General features: G+C 49.6%; 2 protein-coding genes across 7 annotated transcripts in view; one reads left to right on the top strand and one right to left on the bottom strand.

Annotated features, from left to right (window-relative positions):
* LOC111161732 (scaffold attachment factor B) overlaps nucleotides 1–8,046 on the bottom strand; it is a 34,422-nt gene extending 26,376 nt beyond the window's left edge. For 3 of the 5 annotated variants that reach the window (XM_022525613.1, XM_022525615.1, XM_022525614.1), the window contains exons 1-2: nucleotides 7,759–8,046; nucleotides 4,766–4,850 (exon numbers count right to left, since the gene is read on the bottom strand). In XM_022525613.1, the coding sequence (XP_022381321.1) occupies nucleotides 4,766–4,850; nucleotides 7,759–7,947 (274 nt within the window). In that variant the 5' untranslated portion in view covers nucleotides 7,948–8,046. The remainder of the gene's footprint in view (nucleotides 1–4,765; nucleotides 4,851–7,758) is intronic. The other 2 variants (XM_022525617.1, XM_022525616.1) reach the window with 1 other exon arrangement.
* Nucleotides 8,047–8,363: 317 nt separating this feature from the next.
* Nucleotides 8,364–26,132, top strand: part of LOC111161664 (scaffold attachment factor B2) — a 32,409-nt gene continuing 14,640 nt past the window's right edge. For both annotated transcript variants that reach the window (XM_022525437.1, XM_022525438.1), the window contains exons 1-11: nucleotides 8,364–8,614; nucleotides 9,757–9,844; nucleotides 13,485–13,549; nucleotides 13,633–13,836; nucleotides 15,931–15,993; nucleotides 16,827–16,854; nucleotides 17,768–18,278; nucleotides 18,706–18,755; nucleotides 19,289–19,389; nucleotides 24,677–24,826; nucleotides 24,915–25,027. In XM_022525437.1, the coding sequence (XP_022381145.1) occupies nucleotides 8,429–8,614; nucleotides 9,757–9,844; nucleotides 13,485–13,549; nucleotides 13,633–13,836; nucleotides 15,931–15,993; nucleotides 16,827–16,854; nucleotides 17,768–18,278; nucleotides 18,706–18,755; nucleotides 19,289–19,389; nucleotides 24,677–24,826; nucleotides 24,915–25,027 (1,559 nt within the window). In that variant the 5' untranslated portion in view covers nucleotides 8,364–8,428. The remainder of the gene's footprint in view (nucleotides 8,615–9,756; nucleotides 9,845–13,484; nucleotides 13,550–13,632; nucleotides 13,837–15,930; nucleotides 15,994–16,826; nucleotides 16,855–17,767; nucleotides 18,279–18,705; nucleotides 18,756–19,288; nucleotides 19,390–24,676; nucleotides 24,827–24,914; nucleotides 25,028–26,132) is intronic.

Genomic DNA, 26,132 nt, shown 5'->3' on the forward strand with positions numbered 1-26,132 from the left:
ATGCCGAGGAACAGAGAACAGAGGGAGAGCAATGTTTGTGGTACTGTTGACAAAAGTGTTTTATTTGGACCTAATGAGAGGAGAACAAAATGAATGAATGAACAAATAAATAAACCCCAATTCAGAAACCAGCCGTCTGTACGCTTCAAAACCGGCAAGACAGGAACACAACGGAAGTCTCAGAAACTGCCCTGGGACACGTGACAACTGCCCGCAATGCATGACCGTGGATTATTCTTCCTTTTGAGCAATAAAGAACCTAACATCTAAAAAAGATCTCAGCTTAGGCAACTGTATCTAAGTTAATGCCTCAATTTTGATTAACGAGGGCTCCGTAATGCGCTTGCTGCCAGGCGGTCCGGAAGTCTGTGGGCCAGAGGGCTCCGTGCCGGCCATTTACTCTCACGGAGTTCAGAAATGAAACAAAACATACATAAGGAGGTGGTGGGAGGATAAAGAAATTTAGTAAAATGCTAACATCTGGGGAGGCGGGATGAAGGACACGTGAAAAATTTTTGATTCTTCCATCTTTTCCTTATGATTAACCTGGTTCAGAACAGACACACAGCACGGGTCGCTAAGAGCTAAAAAGGAAACAGATCAACTTTACTTTGCCAGTGACGTTTGCTTTTCTGATAATTACTTTAAAAAAGATTATGCTTAACAGATTCCTGGTATGAAACTACTCTGAGGAAGTGCCGAGGCTGCCTGACACACACTCTGGGACTGTGAGGACAACAATGCAGATTTCAAAGCATTTTCGTCTGTTCACCAAGCAGGTCAGAAGAACGAACTTATTTCCATTAAACTCTTCCTGAAATGTAGTAAGACTGTGGAAAACAAGACGGAAGAGCGCACATACTCGCCCCACCAAATACCAAAATGGACTGTGATGCTCAGGAATAGAACAAACTACGCCAAGCCAAGAACGAGACACAAGGGTTGATACTGAATGGTTCCATTTTACATGAAGTTCTAGAACAGGCAAAACTAATTCATCATGAAAGTCATCACAACAAACTTTTTTGGAGTGGGGTGAGGTGTTGGGGGCTTCAGGGAGTGTGACCAGGAAAGGGCAAAAAGAAACAGAAATGTTCTGGACTTTGATCCCTACCTACCTCACAGCACGTGCAAAAGTAAATTCCAAACGAATTAAACATCTGAATTAAAAAACAAAACCATAAATATTACTCTACAACGTAGAATACATTTTATAATTTTAAAGCAAAGAAGGGCCTTTCTTTTCTTTTTTTTTGCTTTTAAAAATAACTTAAAAAAAAAAAAAGATTTTTATCTATTTAGAGAAAGAGAGTGTGCAAATGTGCAGGAGCAGAGGGGGAGGGAGAGAATCTCAGCAAACTCTGCACTCAGCCTGCTGCGGAGCTCCAGCCCCCATCCACCTACTTGCAGATGACGACCCGAGATGAAGTCAACAGTAGGATGTTTAACTGACTGAGCCACCCAGGCACCCCAAGGAGGGCCTTTTAAAATACAACATAAAATCTAGAAACCAGGGGTGCCTGGGTGGCTCGGTCGTTAAGCGGCTGCCTTCGGCTCTGGTCATGATCCCAGGGTCCTGGCACAGAGCCCTGCATCAGGCTCCCTGCTCCGCGGGAAGCCTGCTTCTCCCTCTCCCACGCCCCCTGCTGGTGTTCCCTCTCTCCCTGCGTCTCTTTCTGTTAAATAAACAAATAAAATCTTTGAAAAATATCTAGAAACCATATAGAATACGTTGACAGTGCAGCCTGTATTAAAGATTAAAACTCATAGGACCAAAATATCATGCGCAAGTCAGGTCAAAAGACAAACTAGCAAAAACAGCTGCGACATTTGAGAGAGCAAGCCCTCAAAAATCAGTAAGGCAAACTCAGCAGAAAAGTATGCAAAGGGCATTAAAGGCAGTTCAGAAAGTTCAGATGGCCAATTACCAGAAGCAGTTTAACCTGTAACGAGATGTAAATTAACACTTTACCTGTGAACAAATGCAGATAAACATAGTAGTTTTCTCCTTAAACATATATTTAACAAGATAATCCTCAATGTTCAGTAAGACTTTCAATAGGCGGCCCTCTCCCCAGTGCTGGTGGAGATACCAGCCAGCACAGCCTGTTGGAAGAGCTACTTATCAGTATTCAAAATGCACATATCCTTGACCCCATAATTCTACTTCTAATTAAGTTATCAAAAAATAGGGCACCTGGGTGGCTCAGTCAGTTGAGCATCTGCCTTGGATTCAGGTTCTGATCCAAGGGTCCTGGGGATCAAGTCCTGCATCGGGCAGGCTCACCACTGCTCAGCTAGGAGTCTGCTTCTTCCTTTGCCTCTGCCCCTCGCCCCTGCTTGTGCTTTCTTGCTCATCCCCTCTCAAATAAAATATTTTTTTAAAAAATCAAAAAATATGTTTCTTTACACAGAGACATTTCTGGTTCATGGCAGCACTGAGAACTGGAAATGCCAAGTCAAAAATGGAAAAAAAATCTCAACAGTTTAATAACAAAGGAGACTGATGAGCTAAACTGTGGTACACTGATAGGAAAAGTTACAATTAAACTGTTTAAAAATGAATAAAATCTTTTTATACTTTAAGGTACTATGGAAATATATCCTTAATGTGGAAAGTAAAAGCAGCAATCTAAAAAATATTTTGTAAACTAAAACCTATTTCCTTAAGAAAAATATATGTGCATGGTTGTATACACATCTTTACATATTTACTTTTCCAAAGATTTTATTGACTTATTTGTTTTAGAGAGCGAAGACACACACACACACACACACACACAACGGGGGCACAGGCACAAGCAGGGAGAGCGGCAGAGGGAGAAGCAGGCTCCCTGCTGAACAAGGAGCCCAAAGATGTGGGACTGGATGCCAGTACCCTGGGATCATGACCTGAGCCAAAGTGAGATGCTTCACCAACTGACCACCCAGGCGCCCCTCTATATACTGACTTTTAAAAGACTGCATACACACAGAAAAGTCTGGGAAAGAATGGCCAACCTTCTAATAATGGGTTACCACCGCATTACTGGGAAAAAGGAGCTGCTTCTACATTTTACTTAATGCTTATCTATACTTAAAAAAACGAAACAAAACATAACAAAACATTTAAAACAAGTACTTTTTTTTTTTAAGATTTTATTTATTTTTATTTGCCAGACAGAAATCACAAGTAGACAGAGAGGCAGGCAGAGAGAGAGGAGGAAGCAGGTTCCCTGCAGAGCAGGGAGGCCGATATGGGGCTTGATCCCAGGACCTTGGGACCATGATCTGAGCCGAAGGCAGAGGCTTTAATCCACTGAGCCACCCAGGCTCCCCACAAGTATTTCTTTTATCAAAAAGAAAGTAAAACACAAAAGGAGCCCAAGAGGTCCTATTTTCTACCAGTATGACTGTCTTTCTGGGATTGTCCAGTACTCTTACCCTGGCAAAGACATTTACTTGGGCAAAGCCAAAAATTCACAATGTACTAGGGACCACAGAAGTGACTTCATTCCAAAGTGAGGCTGCCTGACTACTGTTGTCCAAGAGCTTATATGACACAATGTGGCTGACCTTGGTCCCTGCCCCTTAGACATTTCAAACCCAATTCTTCACCACTGGCCAGGTAATATGAGTATTTCATTTTGTTGTGGGGTCCACGCAACAAAGCCACCAATTACCAAAAGAACTTTTAGAACAGTTCAAATGTCCAGTTTTAACTGATTCTTTCTTAAAACGGTAGCTGAATGTTACTGGATGAAATTACAAGTAAATACTAAAGAAGACTGACAAGAAAGATAGAGCCCCTGCCCCCAACAACCTCATTAACATGGGACAGAGTGACATTAGCATTAAAGCAAGATCTAAGCAGGGGCACCCGGGTGGCTCAGTCGGTCAAGGATCTGCCTTTGGCTCTGGTCACGATCCAGGTCCTAGGACTGAGTCCCACAATGGGCTCCTTGCTTGGCGGGGATCCTGCTTCTCCCTCTGCCTGCCAACCCTCCTGCCTGTGCACTTCCTGGCAAATGCTGACAAATAAATAAAATCTTAAAAAAAAAACAAAACCAACAACAAAAGAGCAAGGCCTAAAGGCCTAAGGAACCGACCAGGGTCATGACTGTGCAGAGGGTGAAGGTGGGAGGAGTTGCTACTGGTGGGATCACAGGTGTCTGCTGATGAACAAAGACTTGACTGCGGACACATGGGGAGAGGGGTAAGCAGAGAACGCAAGCCTAGGCAAAAGAGGACCAAGAAAGGGAAGCACATCTTCAGCGCCTGACTAAAGCCCAGGATGCAGTAGAGGAAGGCTGAAGGGGAGAAGAGGGAAATGGGAGATTTCGGTCAGATGGTAAAGGTCACTACTGCCACGTGGATTGGAGCACTTATGCACTAGGCAATTTTAAAACCAAAGTCGGTGAAACTGACGACTCTCTTTCGGCCAGGTGGTATTTAAAAGAGAAATAACATTCCTCAGTCAGAGAAATAGGAGACCCAAGCAACCCTAAGTACTCTCTATGTAAAGAAGGGTAAAAGTCTGGGTAAACAAGGGCTGCTGAGCGCCTGATGAACCAATATGCAAACATCCCTCAGAATTCCCAAGTACCAGAAAAAGAAAATACACTAGAGAGATCTTGAAGGGAACGCAAAGCTTCATCCCAGGCCCTGTGGATTCACAGGGTAGTTCACAGACCCCAAACACGGCCAAGTAAACAGGCTCATTAGCAAAGGAAATAATTGTGAAGGAAGTTCTCAACATTAGCCGTGCTTATAAAATCCTCCATACCTTTGCTGGATCTCTTTGACGTCTTCTTGTTTCCTTCGGAGGTAATTTCAATTTCGTCAGGATTACCCCCCTCATCTTCAATTGCCTAGAGGGGAGGTTAAAAAAAGGTTTACCAAAAAAGGCAGCACACAGACTTGACTTTCACAGAAACTTCAGGTTGCTGATCTAGAAAGGGCATCCCTCTACCCATTTGCTGTCTTGCTCTCCCTTGGACAATGGCTCTGGAGTCAACTTATTTCTTGGTATTAACATCGCCACCATCTAGATCATCCTATTCCTGGACCCAAGGGAGCTCAGAAAGGAAAAAGCACACTCTTTTCCCGAGGCTTTACCCAGCAATGTGTTGTTTGACCCTCTGTGATTCCCTTTCCATGCCATGCCTACACTTGGCACTGTCTGGACAGATACTTACACTCACTCGGCTGAGATCGTACTGTGTGTGGCATGAGGCTGGACATGACCTGCACTACCTCATCAGATCATGCACATCTAAGACTGACTCCAAAGCTCTTGCTCTTAAACAGTAGGGGACTTGCCTGAAAGGGTAAGGATTAAAACCATCTCTTGGTAAGCCCCACCTCCCACCCAAGAGCTCATCACTCCCTTGAACAGCCCACACCCACACTTGGCACCAAGGAGGTGCACAGCAAATGATTACTGAGCATGTCCTCAGTGATATTCTTGGATACTGGACTTCGATTTTAGGTTTTACCGATAACCCTTTCTCTTCTTATTGCATTATCCTGCGAGTAAGAATTCTGTTTAAACCCACTTCAAATAGAATCTTTTATATGCAGACGGTTTCAGAAATTTCAGATCTTCAGGAGTTTCTCAGCGTGGAAGTCTGAATTTGCAAGAGCTGTGAATTTGTGGGCTTAGACGCTCCATATCTGATCTGTACCAGGAACAAAAAAAAAAATCTCTCTTCTCCTGTAAGCCAGGGTGAGGAGGAGGAATTGGGAGTTCTACTCTGGAATCAAGGAAAGCACAACCAGAATGTCTGTCCCAATCTTCCTGGCAAAAGAGGATTCTGGAATACCACTAGGAGAACAGAGAAGTGCTCCAGATAGGAGGTATACCATTTTGCCCCCTAGTAAGTCTCCTCCGGGTGCAGTGTTTACAGGATCATCCCTAGGGACGCTGTGGGCTATGAGTCATCCTTACAGAGCTCGGGAAACTACTCTTTGTGCTCCTTCCACCTTTTCCTCATTTGCCCTTTCTGGAAAAATGACCAAAAAAGGGGGGACACTAACTAGATGGTAGAAGTAAAAAAGAAAAAGTCAATCAGTAATTCTAGACTCACTTGGGTAAAGTAGCAGGTCAACATACAGGCTGCTGATATTTACATGCTATGACCTCACCCCTAAGAAAATGAAAACAGAGAGAAGAAATGAAAAATGGCTCTAAGAGAACAGTGATGGAGGCTCCTTGAAGTCACACACCAGTCTCAGCCACCAAATCTGACAGGAAAGCTCAGTGCCATCCTATCCTCTTTGCCGGCTTGCAGACTGGGAGTAAAAAAGGATAAAAGTCCCAATTTCGCTTTGCTGACTGGAGGCCCTGGTGGCAACCCTCAACCTTCCAGCAATTTTTCTAGATCATCTTCGTTGATGAACTACCTGCCCCGAGGGGAGCCAAGGGAGTTAGTATCCATAGTGAAACAAACACAAACTCAAGTCGTAAGAGCCCCACTGACTCTGAGCTCATCAAACCACCATTCCCGAGCCCTAGCTTCCTCATTCGAAAAACGAGAAACGATCCCTACTCCCGCTTAATGGTAATCAATAATAATTAATGCCCTGTTCCTCCGTCGCCGGGGAGCCAGGAGGGTGGAAAGAGTCACAAGTCACACCGTCTGCAGGGGCTGGGGGGTGGCCGAGGCAGAGACTACACCCAAGTCCCAAGATGAGAACAGGCAAACGGGAGAAGAGCACAGAAGCCAACGAGTACGGGAAAAGGGGAAGCAGAAGGCCCCGAGCGTTTAATGAACTGCTCAGGCTTTCGCACCCGCCCCTCAGCACGCTCACGGCAGAGACCACAGTCCTGCTGCCGCACAGAACAAACTAAGGCAGAGAGGAAAAGTGAATTGTGACAACGATCGCGTCTCCCGCGCCAGGCAGCGAGCCAAGCCCGGTTCATCCTGAACCCGAAAGCTCCTCTTTGCGGCTCCTTCCGGCATAAACAGGCCGAGAGAGCGTCCGACGTCGTCCGCGCCACGGAGACCCGGCAGAGGCCCGAGGCCAGACCCCAGAACGGGCGCCCTGCCTGCCTGCCTCCCGGCGAAGCCCTGCGGCCGTCCTCGCGGCCCCCGCCGCGTCTCCCATGTTGCCGCTCGCTACCGCAAACAGCGCTTCCCTTTCCGCGTTACTTCCCCGAGCCAGGACTAGCGAGTCCACCAGCCGTTTTGTTTTGTTTTAACCTCCGAACTTGTTCCCGCCGCAGTCGCTCGGTAAACTAGCCCCTCTCCTCGAAGGACGTCCACCCTAACGCGCCGGCGAGCGCCGGAACCTCCAGGGGAAGCCCGGCGGCCAGCGCGGGCTCAGGAAATCGGCCGGCCTGTCGCCACGGCCGTGTGACCTTGGCCGAGTTCCCCCACCTGGCCCAGGAAATGAGGGCTTCCGGGTTTCCCGTCATTTCTGGAGGCTGGAGTGGGCCTCTGAGAGGAAGGCCGCGCGGCGCGGTGACTGGCGCGGAGAACAGGAGCCCTCGGCCTGGGTGCCCCGCCGCCCTCCACCCCAAGGCCGCGGCGCCGTCGCCGGGTTGCGCCCAGGTGTCGCTCTCTCCCCACCGCGGCGCTGAGGTGCGCACCCCGGCCGCGCTGGGGTGGGAGCTCCCTCGTGGGCCCGGGAGGAGCCGGGAGAAGCCTGGAGCGCCAGGCCAGACGCAGGCCCCACAGCGGGCCGGGGGCGGACCCCGAGGCCAGGGGACCCCGGTCGCGGCCGCCAGAACCCCCTTCCCACCTCCTGCCCGCCCCCGCAGGGCCCCAGCTCTACCTTTTTGAGCCGCTCCATCAAAACGCTCTTGTTGCCGCTCGAGTCCAGATTCCGTTTCCTCAGCTCCGCCCGCAGATCGATCACCCGCAGGTCGCTGAGCCGCCGCGTCCCGGTCTCCGACGAGGCAGAGCTCAGAGCCGCTGCGCCCACCGCACCCAAATCGCCTAGGCCTGAGAGAGTCTCCGCCATTCCAGGGACCCTGGCTCCACCGCCCACTTCACACAGAACCGGGCCGGTTTTATCTGGGCACCTAGCACAAAATGGCGCCGCCTGCGAGGGAACCGCTCCAGCCGCCCTGGCGCGCCTCGCTTCTGCGCAGGCGCACCCGGCGCGGAGCCGACGCTGCCGGTCGCATTTGCACATGCGTGGTGAGAACTAAAACGGAAGTGCGCAGGCGCATTGCATCTCGCCAGCCTCCCGCCGCGAACGGCCGTGACACATGCGTGCTGCAGTTACGGCGCCTGCGCGTTGTGGTGGGGAACCTGCGGTTGGTCGACGCGCGAGCGCGCGTGCTGTTAAGAAAGCTGGCAAGTGCGGCACGCATGCGCGGCCGGAAAGCGGGGCGGGAGGAAGCGAGTGCGTTTTCCTCTTAGGAGGCGCCATTTTGTGCTCAGAGCCGCTACAGCCGCCGGCGGTGTGGGAAGAGGGTGGCGGGGCCGTGAAACCTGGGATGGCGGAGACTCTGGCAGGGTCCGGCGAGTCGGGTTCTGGCACAGCCGCTGTCGGATCGGGTGCCTCGGAGGCCGGGACACGGCGGCTAAGTGACTTGCGGGTGATAGACCTGCGGGCGGAGCTGAAGAAGCGGAATCTGGACACGGGCGGCAACAAGAGCGTCTTGATGGAGCGGCTCAAGAAGGTGAGGCGGCTCGACGTCCCGGGTTGGAGCAGGAGGCCGGGGCACGCCCCCGTGCCGGCCTGTCAGCGCGATTGCCGGACGCGGGCCTCCCTCCACCATTTCGCCTTGTGACCGACCCCGGCCCGAGCCTGCAGGGACCGGGGGGCCCGGTTCTGTGACCTTGGCCCGTCACCACCCCTCTCTGTACCTTGTTTTTGTTCCTCCTTGCAGCTGGTCGCCTTGAGAGTGCTGAAAGCGCGTCCTTTTAGCCGCCGAGCGGCCGCCTGGACTTCTTCCGGGCTCCGGTCGGAGACTCGGTTCTGTGACCTTGGATAGGTGCCTTTTTCCCCCCGCGCCTCAGTTTCCTCCCGTGGGGAACGGAGGAACGAAGAGCCTTTGAGATCTTAAAGGGGTGGAGGTTGTGCTTGTTCCCACTCCAGGACTTTCGCTCCTGTCATGCCCTCCCCCCGTCCCCCACTCTTCCAGGGCTTCTCCTGGTTGGTGCCTTGTAGTGCTCCTCGCTCTACCTGAGATGTCTCCCTGCGTGCTGGCTCAGGTGTTGCTCCATCTCCCCGCTCCCGGTGTTCATGCCCCACCTGGCCGCGCTCAACCCCGCGTTGAGTATTGAGGGATTGCTGACTCTCCCGCGGAGCAAGCTCTTAGCTCGAGTTTACCATTGAGCGCCCAGTCCTATGCCCCGTCTGGAGGAGGGCGCCGAGCAGCACCCGCCCCCCCCCCCCCGCCCCATCACCCAATCTGTCGGGTGGGGTTTCTCCCCAGAGGTCAAACATGGCTTGTGGAAACCCTCTCAGCCTTACAGATGGTGGACTTAGCGGGGTGTCTCTTTGACGGTTATTGGTATTAAAGTGGAGGTTTGGGCAAGATCTAGTTTAAGGGCCATTTTGGAACTAGACATTGACCCGCACCCTGGAGCCCCAGCTCTCCCATCCCTTTGTCTTTTGTGCTTAGGGCCCGGAGAGAACCGAGTTGTGCTGGGTTCATCCCGTGCCTTTTGGGCTGGCAGCCCAGATAGTAGGACGGGAGTTACTCCTCTTTGCAAGGAAGTGTTTGACTTTGTTTGCTGGGGAGTCGTTACTTAACAAAGAACGGTGTGTGCCCTGTAGCTCTCCACAGTGTTGTAAAGTTTCATCTCTTCTTAATAGGCGGTTAAGGAAGAAGGGCAGGATCCTGATGAAATTGGTGTCGCCTTGGAAGCCACAAGCAAGAGGACAACAAAGAGATATATTAAAGGTACCTGCACGTACTTATTGCCGCTGGAGGCCTGAGCGTGTAGAGAACTTACTTACAGATCGAATTTTTTAACACCGTTTCTGACCTTCAGGGCAGGAACATGTCCTTGGCCTTCATTGTTCCCCTCTAACAAATAGGCTTGGTTTTCACTGCCTTACGCGTAGCTCTGTCAGGAGTGCTGGAAGGAGTAGAGAGTTGTGCAAGTGCTACGTAAACTAAAATTGAAACGTGTTAGAGACCTCTTGGCTCTTGTCGTTGGGATTCAGAAAGAACCAGCGTAAGGCACACTCTTAAAGCTGCCCCGAGCAACCAAATACACTACGTGGCTTCCTTACTAGAAGTTCAAAAACCAAGATTTCAAACCAAAGAAAACGACACCAGTCTGAGACAGAGTAGAACTCAGTATCTTTAAGGATCCAAAATAGATTGTTGGAGAATTTGCACCCAGCCTTTTCTTTTTTAAAACCAGTGAGTTGTTTTTTGTTTTGTTTTGTTTTTAAGATCTTATTTTTAAGTAATCTCTACATCCAGTGTGGGGCTCATATTTACAACCCCAAGATCAAGATTCACGTGTTCTACCCGCTGAACCAGCCAGGCGCCCCACAGTGAGATTTCTTTTTTTTTCAAATTGAGGTATAGTTCATATACTGTAGAATTCACTCATGTACAGCGTACACTTCATTGCTTTTTTTTTTTTTTAAGATTTTATTTATTTATTTGACAGAGATCACAAGTAGGCAGAGAGGCAGGCAGAGAGAGAGGGGGAAGCAGGCTCCCACTGAGCAGAGAATCTGATGTGGGGCTTGATCCCAGGACCCTGGGATCATGACCTGAGCTGAAGGCAGAGGCTTTAATTCACTGAGCCACCCAGGCGCCCCTACTTCATTGCTTTTTAATACATTCACAAAGCTATGTTGCTGTCAGCACATTTGCAGTACCCCAAAAAGAAGTCCCCGTGCCTTTTAGCACTTCTTCCCCATTTCCCCCTCCTGTGTGTGGCCTCTGGCAGTGTGTCACTGATCATTGTGTTTCATGTAAATAGGATCACGCAGTATGTGGTCCTCTGTGTCTGCTTATCCTGTTGAGCGTGTTTTCAAGGTTTATTCACTTTGTGACATAGACTCATGTCTCATTTTTTTGTATGGGTGGTTCTAGCTGTTTTTGGAATCATTTAATCCCATAAAATTTTGAAACCTTGTTACCCTCCTTGGCTTTCATCCTCATTTTGTTTTTGCATGGGTGAGGACGATATAATTGGGCACTTCCGTGTGATGGGGATTATTTTCTTGAAAGGGACCAACATAAGAAGTTGTCGTGGCTGGACGTGCCCCATTCATATGATGAAGAGTTAAATTTAGGCAGTGGAGGACAGATGCTTAGAAAGGGAAAAGTAACCTGCAGCCTTTCCAGTAATTTTAATCTACTTTTTATGAGTGCTTTCCTAGAAGGACTTTGACATGACTCATTTGTTAAAGCTTTCTATGTGTTTTGAAAGGTTAAACTTTTTAATTAGGTTGTATAAAGGAGTTATATTTAAGCCGAATTTTAACCCATTGATGTGTTTTTATTGATCTTGTAATGGTCGAGTATAAGCGCTGAGTAGTCAGGCGAGTGGAGGCCGAGAGATGTGTATCTGTCAATCTAAAAGTTCTTAGTGGAAGTCTCTAAGGTAGGCGCTCCTTCAAAGCTTGGGAGGGCCAAGGCTTACTAATCAAAGTGTTCTTGGCTCTTAACAGGGATCTTTGCACCATTAGACAAACCAAACCTCAGCCCAGGGCTCGCAGTGCATGTCCGAAGGTCTGGGTTACAGTTTAGGTGACGGTAAAACCACTTGGACTTTCATGTTGTCAAAAAAGCTTTGGCAGTACTTATTTTTGTTGGTATAAAGAGATGCCGGTCCCAGGGGAGCTGTAGTGCGATAAGAAGGGATAAGAAGGGCACTGGTTCCTTCCCTTCCTTTTTGTCTGAGAAGTCACCAAAAGCACAGGGAGAAAACAGGTGGCCCCGGCCCTGTTTCGTGGAGGTGGTGGGGCTGGACTGTTACTCTGTAGGAGTCTGGACACACGGTTAGTCACACGAAGCGCTGGACCCTCGCGGTGTCCTGGTCGGAACTAGGTCTTCAAGATGATGTAAAAGTAAAAAGTTAAACTTTCTGAGAAAAACACTTCAGGATGAGACAAGGGAACTTCTCCTCTTTAGCTCATTGAAACGGACAAAAGTTTTGAACCTCGTGGGTGTGTTTGGAAAGATTATAATTTTGGATTAGGTTTTCTAGCCTCTTGGTCCCCCAGCCCTGCAGCTTTTGTTACTGAAGCCGGCCCTTGGAGTTGGGGTCCGGACCTCTCTGGCAGCGTTTGTCACTCCCCCACTCTCCTTCAGGGCACTTTGCGGTCTGCATCTGTCCTGTTGGCGTCCTGAGTACTGCGGGCCCTGAAAGTGGGTGCTGCTGCCACGCATGTTTCGAACCACTCTTAAGGGGTGGACCAGATGCCTGTGTGTCGGATGCAGCGGCTAAGCCTGCTGGCGTTGTGGGGGCAATGACGGAGAGGCCACAGTGCCTGACACACAGCAAAGCCACACATCTTGAGTGAGTGTCGCGATGGTGGCGCAGAGACCACTTGAGTGTACACACTGCAGTTTGGGTCTTTATGCAAATATCTCTGTCCCTTTGGTGTGGTTTTCTCATTTAAAGAGAAAATTGAGAAATTTCAAGAGAAAATTCTTGTAAAAAATTACAGGAACCGTACTTCTAGATACTTTAGAAAACGTAAGAAGTATGCCTGTGAAAATAAAATCATCTCTAATGTTATCACCTTGTATCTTAACCCCTGTTGGTGACTGCCTAAGCCGTTCTCGTGTGTATTTTATAAATGCGTCTTTATCCTCGATTGCATCCATATGTGTATGCGCCTTTTAATGAAAGTGAACTACTCTCTGTGGTCTTTCTTTTTTTTTTGGTGGGCATTTTCCCATATCATTATTCCTTAGAAGCATAATTTTTTTTTAAAGATTTTGTTTATTTATTTGACAGAGAGATCACAAGGAGGCAGAGAGGCAGGCAGAGAGGGGGAGGCAGGCTCCCCGCTGAGCAGAGAGCCCGATGCGGGGCTTGATCCCAGGACCCCAAGATCACAACCTGAGCAGAAGGCAGAGGCTTAACCCATTGAGCCACCCAGGCGCCCCCATAATTTTTTTTTTTTAAGTTGTCAGGCATTGTCTGGTGGGCCACCGTGTTTTGGAAGCTTGGTGCTGTTGACAGTTGGGGGTGGGTAATTCTTCCCGGCAGGGCGCCGTCCTTCGTGCTCTTCTGTCGCACAGCATCCCTGGTCACTACCCACCAGCCGCTGGGAGCGTCCCCGAGTTGTGACACCAGAAATGTTTCCAGTCGTCGCCAGATTCCCCTCCACTTCCCCTGTTGAGGACAGCTGGTGTCCCACACATGAACACACTGTAGTGATTTGCTTCCCTTTTGAATGTTCGGGCTGTATACAGTTTCTAGATAGATGGGTTACATTTTTTGTTTGTTCTCAGACATTTTAGCGCATGCCCTTAACTGGGGGGATTTCTAGAATAAAAGCTATACATGTTTTGTAGGCCAGAACCTGAGTATTATCTGATTAAAAAATTATTTTGGCATCAGGACAAAAGATGGAGGAAGAAGGTACAGAAGACAACGGCCTGGAAGAAGATTCCAGAGACGGGCAGGTATGTGGTGTCCACGGCAGAGACGCTAATGGGAGCTCCGTGACCAGCCACCCAGTCGCTGACACCTTCCGTTCTCTTGGCAGGAGGATATGGATGCAGGTTTAGACAGCTTGCAGAGCCTCGACATGATGGATGTGGGTGTGTTGGAAGAGAGCGAAGTTGAGAATAGCAGTGCTCCCGACTTTGGGGAGGACGGCGCTGACAGCATTCTCGGTTCCCTTTGTGACAGCAAAGAATACGTGGCGGCCCGACGGCGAGAGTTCCCGGCGCAGCTCGCAGAGCACGCTGTAGGTGACTTGATGACACGGGGAAAGGTGCCGGCGGCCCTGGGGCTCCTCGGTGCTCCCAGGCCGCCACGGGGAGTGAGCGCACACTGGCGTTTAGGTAGCACGCCACCCCATCAGCGGTCACCGTAAACACAGGGTCCCTGTCTCAGGCCTCATGGTAAATGATGTCTGTTTAAACAGCGTGCAAGTCAGGTGTTAGCTGGCGCCTAACTTCTCAACGGTGCTGAGGAGTCTTTTGATACAAGGGCGAGAGGCCCTTCCTCGGCACGAGTCAGAGAAGGCTGACATTGTTCATAAAAGTATTTTCCTTTGGAAAACAGGAAACCAAAAACAATTCGTCATGTCAGCATTCAGGTCTTCCTGTTGTTGTTTTTTTTCTCTTTTAAGATTTTATTTATTTGACAGAGAGATCACAAGTAGGCAGAGAGGCAGGCAGGGAGGGGGCCAAGCAGGCTGCCTACTGACCAGAGAGCCCGATGCGGGGCTCGATTCCAGGACCCTGGGATCACGACCTGAGCCAAAGGCAGAGGCATTAATCCACTGAGCCACCCAGGCGCCCCTTCCTGTTGGTTTTTTTAGGATGTGCTCTAGGCACAAGGTTAGATGGTTATGTTAAAAGACATGAGTGAGGGAAAGTACTCATGCCCTCGGAAGCACCCCTCCTGTGGGGAAGAAAAACCCTCTTAACGTTCCTGTATATAAAGGAGGACTTGAATTCTATTACCAGTGTTGCTTTCTCGAGCTTTTACTTCATTTGGTGAAGAATTCTGTGGCCATCCTAAAACTGATTGCCATTTTAATCCTACTACCATGGTGCATTCAGCTTCTTCGTTTCCTTGGTATTTTTTGTGTTTTGGTTTGGTTTTCTATTCTCGCTGTCCTTTTTTTTTTTTTTTTTTTTAAGCTTTAAGCTGGGAGGGGAAGGAAAAAGTGCTCTCGGACTGGACTTTAAACTTTAAAGGTCAAAAATCACAAACTCCAAACACCGCTGCCCCTCAGCCTAGGGTGACGATGAATAAATGACTTGCTGGCCTTGGCCTCTTTCGGTACAATTCTGCTGTGTGTTAATTATTTCCAGAGCACGGACTTGGTTTCTTACCTCATGGTTAATCAAAGTATCTAGGTCATGAGCTTCAAACCTGGAAAAGGAAAAAAAAACTACATTTGGGAGGGCATAGTTTTTGTATTTCACTTTAAGAAGTAAAAAGCTCTCAAACAGTGACGTGTAAGATAGTAGTTCAGTTAAATGTGTTAAATAAGGCACAGTAGGGGCGCCTGGGTGGCTCAGTTGGTTGGGCAACTGCCTTCAGCTCGGGTCATGATTCTGGAGTCCCAGGATCGAGTCCCACATCGGGCTCCCTGCTCAGCAGGGAGTCTGCTTCTCCCACTGACCTCTCTCCTCTCACGCTCTCTCTCTCTCAAATAATTAAATAAAATCTTTAAAAAAAAAAAAAAATAAGGCACAGTAGATAAAAGTTCCTGGTTATTGTTACCTTTTTTTTTTTCCCCTAAGATTTATTTATTTATTTGACAGACAGAGATCACAAGTAGGCAGAGAGGCAGGCGGGGGTTGGGGGGGGGGGAAGCAGGCTCCCTGCAGAGTGGAGAGCCCGATGTGGGGCTCGATCCCAGGACCCTGAGATCATGACCTGAGCCGAAAGCAGAGGCTTAACCCACTGAGCCACCCAGGCACCCCGCCGCCCCGTTGTTGTTACTTTTAAAAGTATTGTTAGCAAGTGAAATCAGGGAAGCGTGAAGGTTTTCATTTTCCTTCTGAGCTCTGCTCTGGAAATTGTGTCCGGGTTGCATGTGGGGACCGCCAACAAATAGAGGCTGCCTGGGAACGGGGTGTGCATGTTCCTGGGCTGGTACCAACCGAGCACCTGCTGTCTGGGAGACCTGCTCAGAGGTGCTGTGCCGCCCGGCCCTGGAGCAGGCGGCGAGGCCACCAGAAACCGACAGCCAGCAGCAGACTTGCAGGGGACGGTGGGCGCTTGGGGGGAGTGGACACGTAGGCCACTCAGGAACTGGTGAGGCGTCGGGCTGGCACTCAGCTCTGTCTCCACTAAGTGGTTCTCTGTTTTTGTCTTTCAGGTGGATGGGGAGGGCTTTGAGAACACTTTGGACGCTTCGTCACTGGACTTCAAAGTACCTCCGGTAAGTGACCTTCTGGTGCTACAGGACTGGAGACGCGACGCGAGTGCTTGGTTTTCCTTGGGGAGAGAGGGCGTGTGTCTGTGTAAGGACGATTCGTACAGCGCCGATGCTGAGCTGAGTGCCCGGGGTAAGAGGTCAAGCCAAACAAGTAGTCTTAACTGTTTGCATTCTAGTGGGGACAGAGTTAATAACTAGGAGGGAGAAGTTCTTCCAGGGAGAAGTTGAAGGGTTTGGGCTGTAAACGCTCCCAGAGGAAGCCCTACCTAAACCGAGGTCCACCGGTGGGCCAGGAGGGAGACTGGCTGAATGTAGAGCTGGAGGCCGCTGACGTGGGTGGGCCTGACTGCCCGAGTCTGTGGGTCAGGGAGAGGATTTGGCCCATTGTCTTAAGTTCGGTGGGCAGTCGGGGAGGTTTTGAGAGAGGTGAACAGACGGCTTTGTTGACAGGTTCCAGTTACAAATCACAGCTTACTTGGGGAGAAATAGAGCTTCCTCAGATCTGGTATGACCTATAGAACAGTCGCTGTGTGTGTGACCTCTCACTGTGGCTGTCTTTGCTCTCTCCAGAGGCTGCTTGGTCAGCCTAGTTGGGGGTGAGGCTACCAGACCCTCCAGGGAGAACGGAACAGGCCGAGTGTCACGCTGCCTCCCTGGCTGTGCCCGGGGGAGGGCAACAAAATGGGCTTCTCACCGAATCCTCCCAGAATGGAATAGGGTCGTTTTGAGTGAAAAAAGTTGATTCGCACGTGATTGACGCTATGTCTGCCAGGGAAGTATATTTGCTCAGTTTTTAAGTGCCTTGTGGGTTTCTTTCTCTTTTCTTTTTAAAACAGGATATTGAAGAAGCTCTCTTGGAGCCAGGTACTGATAAGAGAAACACGACAGTTAATGGTTTGAAAGTTTTCCCACTCTTTTTTTCAATCTATCTATATATTCTAAGCTGTGTATGGTCGTGTAAATGATTTTAATGGTGGACAATCCAGATCATACAAGGATCAGAGATTGGAAACCCAGTCGTATCACCAGATCTGTGGAAGTGCCCTTCTGGTTTCTGGAGGTTGAATATATTGGGTGAGATGTAGTGATTATCTTCATCTCTCTCACCGCATAGAGGGGCATTTAAGTAATTCCCCCGGTGATTCTTCCATGTGTTTCTACACATGAAACAGATCTTGTGATATTTTGCTGCAGTCTTTTTGATTAATACAGTTAAGGCAGGATAAAGCAGTTGTCAGGGCACTCATAACCGCGAAGTGACTGGATTCCAGAAGAGGAAACAGAGTCTCTTCAGGGAAAATTGCCAACGTGTTATTCCCCTTCTGGACTGCGCTTATCTCCCGCCGTCAGAAGAGTTTCTGGTTTGCGTATGGGACTGTTCCGTTAAAAGAAGTCGGAAGAAGCTTTGGAAATTGAGCTGTCATCGAATGGTGATCGCATTTGGTTCGGCACCTTGGACACTGGGAAACTAAGTCTGAAGACCCACACTTGAACAAAAACACGAGGAAGACTGTCGAGAAGCAGCCACGTGGTTGTAGGTGTTTGAATCTGTGGGGGCCTTTTCTCTTCCATGTAGCGTAGCGGCTTACTGTAGCAGTCGGTTGGAGCGCAGGTAGTGTAACCGGTGTAACTTTGTGTACCCGCGGGTTTTCCAATCTCTGTGTAGCTAGCGGTTCTCTTCGTGTTAGTGTGGCAGCCGTGCCAGTTCCGCATTTGTGATTGCTTTATTTCCCTGGTAATTAAACCTTGTGCCATTCTATTCCTGTTAAATCCGTAGAAAATGAGAAAATACTCGACATTTTGGGGGAAACTTGTAAATCTGAGCCAGTAAAAGAAGAAGGTTCCGAGCTGGAGCAGCCCTTGGCACAGGATACAAGTAGCGTGGGGCCAGACAGAAAGCTTGCGGAGGAAGAGGACCTTTTTGGCAGCGGCCACCCGGAGGAGGGTGACTTAGATTTGGCCAGCGAGTCAACAGCGCAAGCTCAGGCGAGCAGGGCAGACACCCTGTTAGCGGTAGTGAAAAGGGAGCCCGTGGAGCAGCCAGGCGGTGGCGCGCGGACGGACTGTGAGCCTGTAGGGCTAGAGCAGCCGGTTGAGCAGAGTAGTAAAGCCTCTGAGCGCACGGAAGCCTCTAGCGAGGAGGCCGCGGAAGCGCCCCCGGAAGCCTCAAGCCCAGACCCCAGAGATAGCAAAGAAGACGTGAAGAAGTTTGCTTTTGAAGCTTGTAATGAAGTCCCTCCGGCTCCTAAAGAGTCCTCAGCCAGTGAGGGCGCTGATCAGAAAATGAGGTTTGTTTTTTCTCAGTTTTAGACCAGACGCTATCTCCTTTCCATTGGTCATTTAATGACACACATAAGCTGTTTTTTCTGCAATTGGCCAGCCAGACTGATGCAGTCGTAGCTTACTTCTGAACCATGTTTTATTTCTCGTTGTGTATTTTTTAATGGGTGAATCTATTCCTTTTCTTTTTCCCAACCTACTATGGTTGTGTTCTTAAATTGTTAACTGCTATCTTCAGCTAAATGCAATTGACTTTTAAGAATCTGACATCGTATTTTGGGGGTCAGATTGCCTAGAGAAGCTTGCAAAGGTGTCTTAAGATTTTATTTCAGACTAATTTTCTGGTAGGTATTCAGTTTTTAGCACATACCATACTTTTAATTTAGTTCTCTCTCCTTTTGTTCCCATGTGAGTAACATTCACTTTTGTCTCTAGCTCTTTTAAGGAAGAAAAAGATATAAAGCCAATCATTAAAGATGAAAAAGGTATGATTCAGCTTATGTGGCAGGGAGCCGACTATGGATCCCTTATTTGGGGAGGGAGGGGCCTGCAGGAACCCACACTGGGGATCCGATGGTTGGTTTCATTGAGGATTACTGGAAGTAACCCATCTACCAGTATCTTGAGAGACTAGATTGAAATGTTGGTGAGCTTCTATGGTTTACGTCTCTGTTGTGGTTGTCCTTTATGGGATAGCGAAAATCCCAGTGCATCACGTCCTAGTACAGGCCCGTTCTGCCCATTACAATAACAGAACAGAGTCGTAGAAACCGCCACCCAAGTTGAGAATTGGTCACCAAAATTCATTTCTGTTTGTAACGGACGAGGACCTGATGAATCCTCGAGTGAGGGGCCGGTCTCTGCAACCCATAGATTTTGTTTTCCATCCTGTAAATGCTTAGACCAAGGGAGCTGTGATGGGGGGTAGTTGGGGTTCAGGAGCAGGCTGCGTCCTGAGGTAGGTCATGCTTCCCGTTCGGCCTGGAGGCCAAGCCTGATCCCTTCCCTCCTGCGGCAGGTCGCACCAGCAGCAGCTCTGGCCGGAACCTGTGGGTCAGTGGACTGTCCTCCACGACTCGAGCTACGGATCTGAAGAGCCTCTTCAACAAGTATGGGAAGGTACGTACCCCTGGCGCCCTGCAGCCCGGCCTCCGCGTGGCGCCCAGTGACAAACACAGGACTTTGGAGAGTTCTTTCTTCTGTCGTTGGTTTTGTTGGTCTTTTCAGTGTGTGTATTTTTTATTTATTTATTTATTTATTTTTTATTTGACAGAGATCACCAGTAGGCAGAGAGGCAGGCGGGGGGGTAGGGGAAGCAGGCTCCCCACCGAGCAGAAAGCCCAATGCAGGGCTCCATCCCAGGACCTTGAGATCATGACCTGAGCTGAAGGCAGAAGTTTTAACCCACTGAGCCACCCAGGCGCCCCATCATTGTATTTTTTTTTTTTTTTAAGATTTTATTTATTTATTTGACAGACAGAGATCACAAGTAGGCAGAGAGGCAGGCAGAGAGAGAGGGAGGAAGCAGGCTCCCCGCTGAGCAGAGAGCCCGATGCGGGGCTCAATCCCAGGACCCTGGGATCATGACCTGAGCCAAAAGCAGAGGCTTTAACCCACTGAGCCACCCAGGCGCCCCATTGTGTGTATTTTTTAAAAGCATAGAAAACAAAACCACAAGGGAGAAGAGGCCTACCTGGTTTTGGGTACTGAGCCTCGTTTCCTCGCTGAGAGTGGGTAATAGCAGGTAGTTGATTGTGTCGCAGAAAATGTGTGTAAATTGTTACAGTCTGAACGTTCTTGTGGTTCATTCTCATTGCTCGTAAAGAAACTGCTTGTTTTTGGCCCATACAAAACTTTAAGAGTTGGTTTTTAATACATCAGCATTTTCAGGCCTATAGTTCGGGAACAGGAACATGGTAGCGGTTTAAAAATAAATCAACGGGGGGCGCCTGGGTGGCTCAGTTGGTTAAGCGACTGCCTTCAGCTCAGGTCATGATCCTGGAGTCCCGGGATCGAGTCCCGCATCAGGCTCCCAGCTCCACGGGGAGTCTGCTTCTCCCTCTGACTTTCTCCTCGCTCATGCTCTCTCTCACTGTCTCTCTCTTCTCTCAAATAAATAAATAAAATGTTTTAAAAATAAATAAATAAATAAAATAAATCAACGGGGACGCCTGGGTGGCTCAGTTGGTTAAGCAGCTGCCTTCGGCTCAGGTCATGATCCCAGCGTCCTGGGATCGAGTCCCACATCGGGCTCCTTGCTCGTCGGGGAGCCTGCTTCTCCCTCTGCCTCTGCCTGCCATTCTGTCTGCCTGTGCTTGCTCTCTCTCCCTCTCTCTCTCTCTCTCTCTCTCTGACAAATAAATGAATAAATAAATAAAAATCTTTAAAAATAAATCAACGAATACATGGTCCGCAGGGGCGGAAAGAAAATTAATACCACTTGGAAGCCTCGCAGGGACTTGAGGACATGAACGCCAATTTGCACTGTCCTGGAGTTAGACAGTGTAAGTCACCCCTTCAGCCGGGAGCTCCGCGCTGGTCTGGTGCGGGCCAGTGGGCCGTGGTGCCCCTTGGCCAGGAGGAGCTGTAGGGAGCCCAGGCGGAGCTTGGCAGGATGTCCTGGCTGCCCTGGGCGGGTTCTCGGCCCAGCTCTGTGTCCCCGAGTAGGCGTTGGTGAATGCGTTCGTGACTTAAGTGGACAGGACCCAGAAGAAGTGTTCGTGAGATGAATTTTTCTTGATGGCGGATGTCTTTCGGAGGGGCTCACAACTAAGAAGCCACAACCCATCCTCAGTTTGCCTTCCTTCTTGGTTGGGGCAGCCGTCCTGAGGTACAACAGCAGCTGTGAGGCGCTGTCCTTCTCGTTCTTACAGGCTGCTGGAGAGGACCTAAGTAAACACAGCAAGTTACGAGGGGGTCATGTAGGAATGTCACAGCCTGCCGTCGGTGTGTGGGAGGGAGACCGAGTTTAGCGGGGGGTCTTGGGTTCACTGCCCCTTGTGGAAGAGGAGCACCGTGAGCCGAGGCTTGAGTGATGTTAGAGTTGGCCCTGCCCTGGGAGCTCGGCGCTGGACTAAAGCTGCGGGACTTGGGCCCTGTGATGCGACGAGTCTGTAATTTGCGTGAACTGCTCAAAGGCTGCTGTGACGGCGGAGCGTGAGGCAAGGGGGCACAGGGACAGGTGAGGTGGTCTTGGATTCTGCGCTCAGGGCCATTGGAGGTGATGTCCTTGCAAGGTTAAATAGTTTGAGGGGAAGGTCATGTGACCCCTTCATTGGCTCAGTCGCCTGATCTTGAAGAGAGGGAAGAAGGGGAAGCTTCCTAAGAGGAGTGACATTGATGTCTCTCTAGGGAGAATCTGTCCCCTTTGGCCCTGTATGGGGTGCTCTGGACAGAGGGGGGCTTTCTTCAGGGAAAGCCAGCTCCGCCATATCTGCAAGTGGGAACATGGACACCGGGTTCTGCCAGGACCGAAGCAGTGACAAGCACCCATCCCACCCCCGGTCATCTCACGGTTGGGACCCTGAGGTCCAGAGAGAGGAGGGGCCTTTCTCACATTGAGCTGTGGCATCACAGGTGGTCAGAGCCGGACTTACTAGGGCTCGTGTGTCCTGATGCACAGCTCTGCACCTGGCGTAGGTGCGGGCTCTACCTTCAGTTCTCTCGCACGCCCTACAGGAACATTGACCTTTAGCTCGTGTGCCCTTGTAGTGGGCTTCCAGCTGCCATCTGGCTCCCTGTCTCCTCCCTGTTCTGTTTCTTGGATCTCTTGCTCCTCTCTATCTGCTGCCTCTTGCACTGAGTATTTCTTATGCTTTGTCATTTTTTGGCTGAACTAGTATGTGTAAGTAGTGTTGCTTCGTCCTGGTTTCTTGAGGTGTGAAGTTAGCTCGCTTATTTGGGGTTTTTGTGTTTCTTGATGGGGACTTAGCTCTTAACCGCTTTTGCCATCCCCCGTAGGTTTTGCTGTATTACATGCTGCTTTTTCATCTGTCTCAGGGTATTTTTTGTCTTTTGGTTTCTTCCTTGAGCAGTTGGTTGAACGACAGCATTTTTCTTTGGTGGCTGCATTTAGGAATTCTGTTACTAGACTCAGTGCAGTCTGTCCTTCAGTGGTATTCCAGTCCTTGGGGGTGGGGGGGCCCACGAACCTGGGGACAGTGCACCGCCCTCCCAGCCTTTGTGATGGTATCAGCGCTGTGTAAATTCAGGTTAATAGACAACGTAGCATGTTTTTGGTTCGTTGACAGGTGGGGTGGTTGGTGGGTTTTGGTGTGTTTGTGTCTTTTTGGTTTTTGGGGGGGGGTCTTTTTGTCTTGTTTTGCTTTAAACAATTATCTTTTAAGGAGTTACGTAAACAAGACAAATCGCAGGCTTTTAGTTACCTCCGTGTTTACCTTTCAGGGTGCTCTTTTTTCCCTCTTGTTGATAACCCAAGTTCCCTTTAGGTATTTTTTTTCTCCCTCTTTAAACCTTTCTTACAATACAGGGTTGCCCGGGATGAATTCCTGCTGCCTTTGTAGGTCTGAAAATGTCATTCTTTTGCTTCCACTTTGAAAGCTGTTCTTGCTCCTGCAGAATTCGGGGTTGGTTGGTGGTTTTTGTCCAGACAGCAGTGCTCCTCCCTCCTCCTGGTTCCTGTTGTCTAACCGGTTGGCTCTGGGTCTCACCTTTGCTCCCTAGGGCATAGGTGTCTTTCTCGTCTGGCTTACCTGGAAGGTTCTCTTTATCACTGCTCTGGAGCAGATCGCACTGCCCATATACTGTGGCTTCATCCGGGAAGGTTTTCCTGTGCTGCTGCTTTTGCCGACGCCACAGGTGGTCTGACAGCCCACTGATGCTCTGGTGGTTTTGGTTTGTTTTCCGTCTTTTTTCCTCCAGTTCTTTTCAAGTAGCTTCTGTCGCTATGTCTTCAGTTCCTCATCCTTTTTTCTGCAGTGTCCGCTGTCCATCCCATCGCATTTACATTCATCTCCAGAATCTTGGGTTGGGTGTTTTTAAATATCTTCTCTGTTTACCTAACACGCTCAGTGGTTTCTCCAACTTCTTGAACACTTAAGATGCAGCTAAAATAACTTTAATATCATCGTTTACCAATTCTGTTGTTGGAGCGCGCTCTGGATCTCTGTTTATTGGTTGGTTCTCTTCGTTAGAGTCATTTTCTTATTTCTTGGCTGCCTAGTTGTTTTTGGCCGGACACCAGACGTTGTGACGTGCATGTTGTATTCTAGTTACTCGCGTGTCCCTGTCCGTGTTCTTAAGCTTTTGTTGGGACACAGTTCAATTACTTGTTCCTCCCCAGGCTGGCTGTTAGGCGTCGTTAGATCGGAGCAGCCTTAGTTGGGGGCTAGCTCTGTCCGCTTCTGGGGCAGGATCCTCCTGAGGTCTCCGCCTAAAGCCCCATGAATTGCAAGCTTTTCCTTTCCGTGCTGGTTCACTCTGGAAGAAGTGAGCTATATGAGTCCCTGAGCCTGTGGGGTTGTTTGCTCGGACAGGTGGTGTTCTCCCTGGCCTCTCACGTGCGTGCTGCTTAGGGGCCCCGTGGAGCTCTCTGGAGCTGCCTTTATGCAGCGCTTCCTCTCCAGTACTGTGTCCTGCTGCCCCCATTTCTTCAGACGCTGCTATGCTCAGCTCCCGGATACCACCTCCCCCCCTCACCTCCTGTCCTCCGCCCCGCCCCACACAACCGGAAACCTCTAGGAAGTAAGCCGGGGCGGGGGAGGGGCAGCCACGCAGCTTTGCTTGTGTGTGTCCCCACCCCCGGGTCACCGTCCTGTGCGGCCTGGTGTATGGTGTTTGAAAACCCTGGTGGCCTACATTTCCTCCGGTTTGCGAGGTTTTTCCAGGCAGCAGGAGTGGGTAAATGCTTGGTGCACCGACCTGTCTGGGAGTCGAAGTCCAGCTAGAGAAAATGATCCAAGTGGGAAGGACTTTTGATTAATTTTTTTTTTAAAGATTTTATTTATTGGACAGACTGAGATCACAGGCAGGCAGAGAGGCAGGCAGTGGGGGGGGAAGCAGGCTCCCCGCTGAGCAGAGAGCCCGATGCGGGGCTCCATCCCAGGACCTGGGATCATGACCCAAGCCGAAGGCAGAGGCTTTAACCCACTGAGCCCCCCCAGGCGCCCCGGACTTTGGATTAATTAATGAGTTGTGGTTGGTGAAGTTTTAAATGTCTTTAGCTTTCCCTGTTCGTTTTTTGTCACTCTGAAGGCTGATGTACAGGAAGCACATGTATTTTGGTAGGATGATGTAGAACCACTTCAGTAGCTAATTACGGCAAACCAACAATTTGTGGAGGAGTAAAAACTATTGAAAAGAATTCTGGTGATCATTTACCTGCTAATTATTTTTGACAAATTGTGTTGTGATTTATGTGGAAGAATAAGTGTCCTCTCTCATGAAGGTTGTCGGGGCCAAAGTGGTGACCAACGCCCGCAGTCCTGGAGCTCGGTGCTATGGCTTTGTCACCATGTCGACATCTGACGAAGCCACCAAGTGCATCAGCCATCTCCACAGAACGGAGCTGCACGGAAGGATGATCTCCGTAGAGAAGGTGAGGCGACTCGCCTGCTGTAAGCCACCAAGCTCACAAGCAAGGGGACCCGGACCGTGGGCCATTTCTAACCCATGTTGTATTTTAGGCCAAAAACGAACCTGCTGGGAAAAAGCTGTCTGACAGGAAAGAGTGTGAAGTGAAGAAGGAAAAATTATCTAGTGCTGACAGACATCATCCTGTGGAGATCAAAATGGAAAAGTAAAGTGATTATTTAAAACCTTTCTCTCAAGCTTTCTGTCGGGCCGTGGGGAGGGGCTGGTCAGGAAGAGGGCAGGTGGCAGCCACAGGGTCACTCCAGAGGCAGCCTCGCTGGCTTCTCACATATGTATCACATTTGCGCATCTTGCCACCACTTCCATGTCCAGATTTCAGTGAGGGTCCCTGCACCGTCACCCGTACCTCTCCAATCTGTCTTTACAAGGAGCCTTAGTAAGTGTTTACATCCAAATGACTCCGTGGGAAAATAACACACCCGAAAGGAAAGAATAGTAATTTTACTTCACTCAGGGTTCTGGGTCCTTGCATGACCCCTGCCGCCGTGGAATCGTGTTCTGATCCAGACTGGGCTTCTGCATTCCTCGCTTTTTATCCCAGGAACTAACCTGATCTGGTGGCGAAAAGAACGACCTCGAGCTAGTAGTTTGTGCGGTATCTGGCATTACCAAGTCTTGCTGTGTTTCCGTCAAAACCGAAGCTCCCGGGGTACCTGTGAGTTTTCTGTGGACCCCGGGGGGGCACCTTGGCCCGGAACTTCGGGATTGGTGGGTCTGAGACAGCGTCTATAAAGGGTGGAAATCAGGACTGGTCTTTCCAGAGCAGGCACTGCTTGATAAAATTTTCTCAAAGTCGTCGGTGTGTCTTCTGCGGGAGGTAGATTTTGGTGATGCTGCTGACGGTGTAATTCTCAGTGCTGAGTACAGTAAGTTTACACTGTCAGGACCACTTACTCATGCTCCCGGGGCCACTCTCTCTAAAGACCGAGCCCTGTGCTGAGAATCGGTCCGTCTCACTGATTCCACTGGCCGTTGTTTCTTGTGTTAAGAAAACGTATAGGTGAGTGCACGTGTGGACTTCACTGACACTCCTAAGTGTACAGCTCCCGTTTTGAAAGGTTTAGTTGCTGGTCTTCCTCCCAAAGTGGAGTCGTCAGGCTGGTGAGCAATGATGTCGGATTAAGCCTTTGTATATTTACAAGCGAGACCTGTCTCAGAGACATGTTCTGTCTGCCGCGCTGAAAAACCTCCTGTGCTTGCAGACTACTGGTAGCTGCTCAGAGTTGTTCAGAGTTCTTGTGTTTTGGGAT

This window comes from Enhydra lutris, unplaced genomic scaffold (genome assembly GCF_002288905.1).
Source record: "Enhydra lutris kenyoni isolate GAN:26980312 unplaced genomic scaffold, ASM228890v2 scaffoldscaffold86, whole genome shotgun sequence".
Classification (NCBI taxonomy): domain Eukaryota; kingdom Metazoa; phylum Chordata; class Mammalia; order Carnivora; family Mustelidae; genus Enhydra; species Enhydra lutris.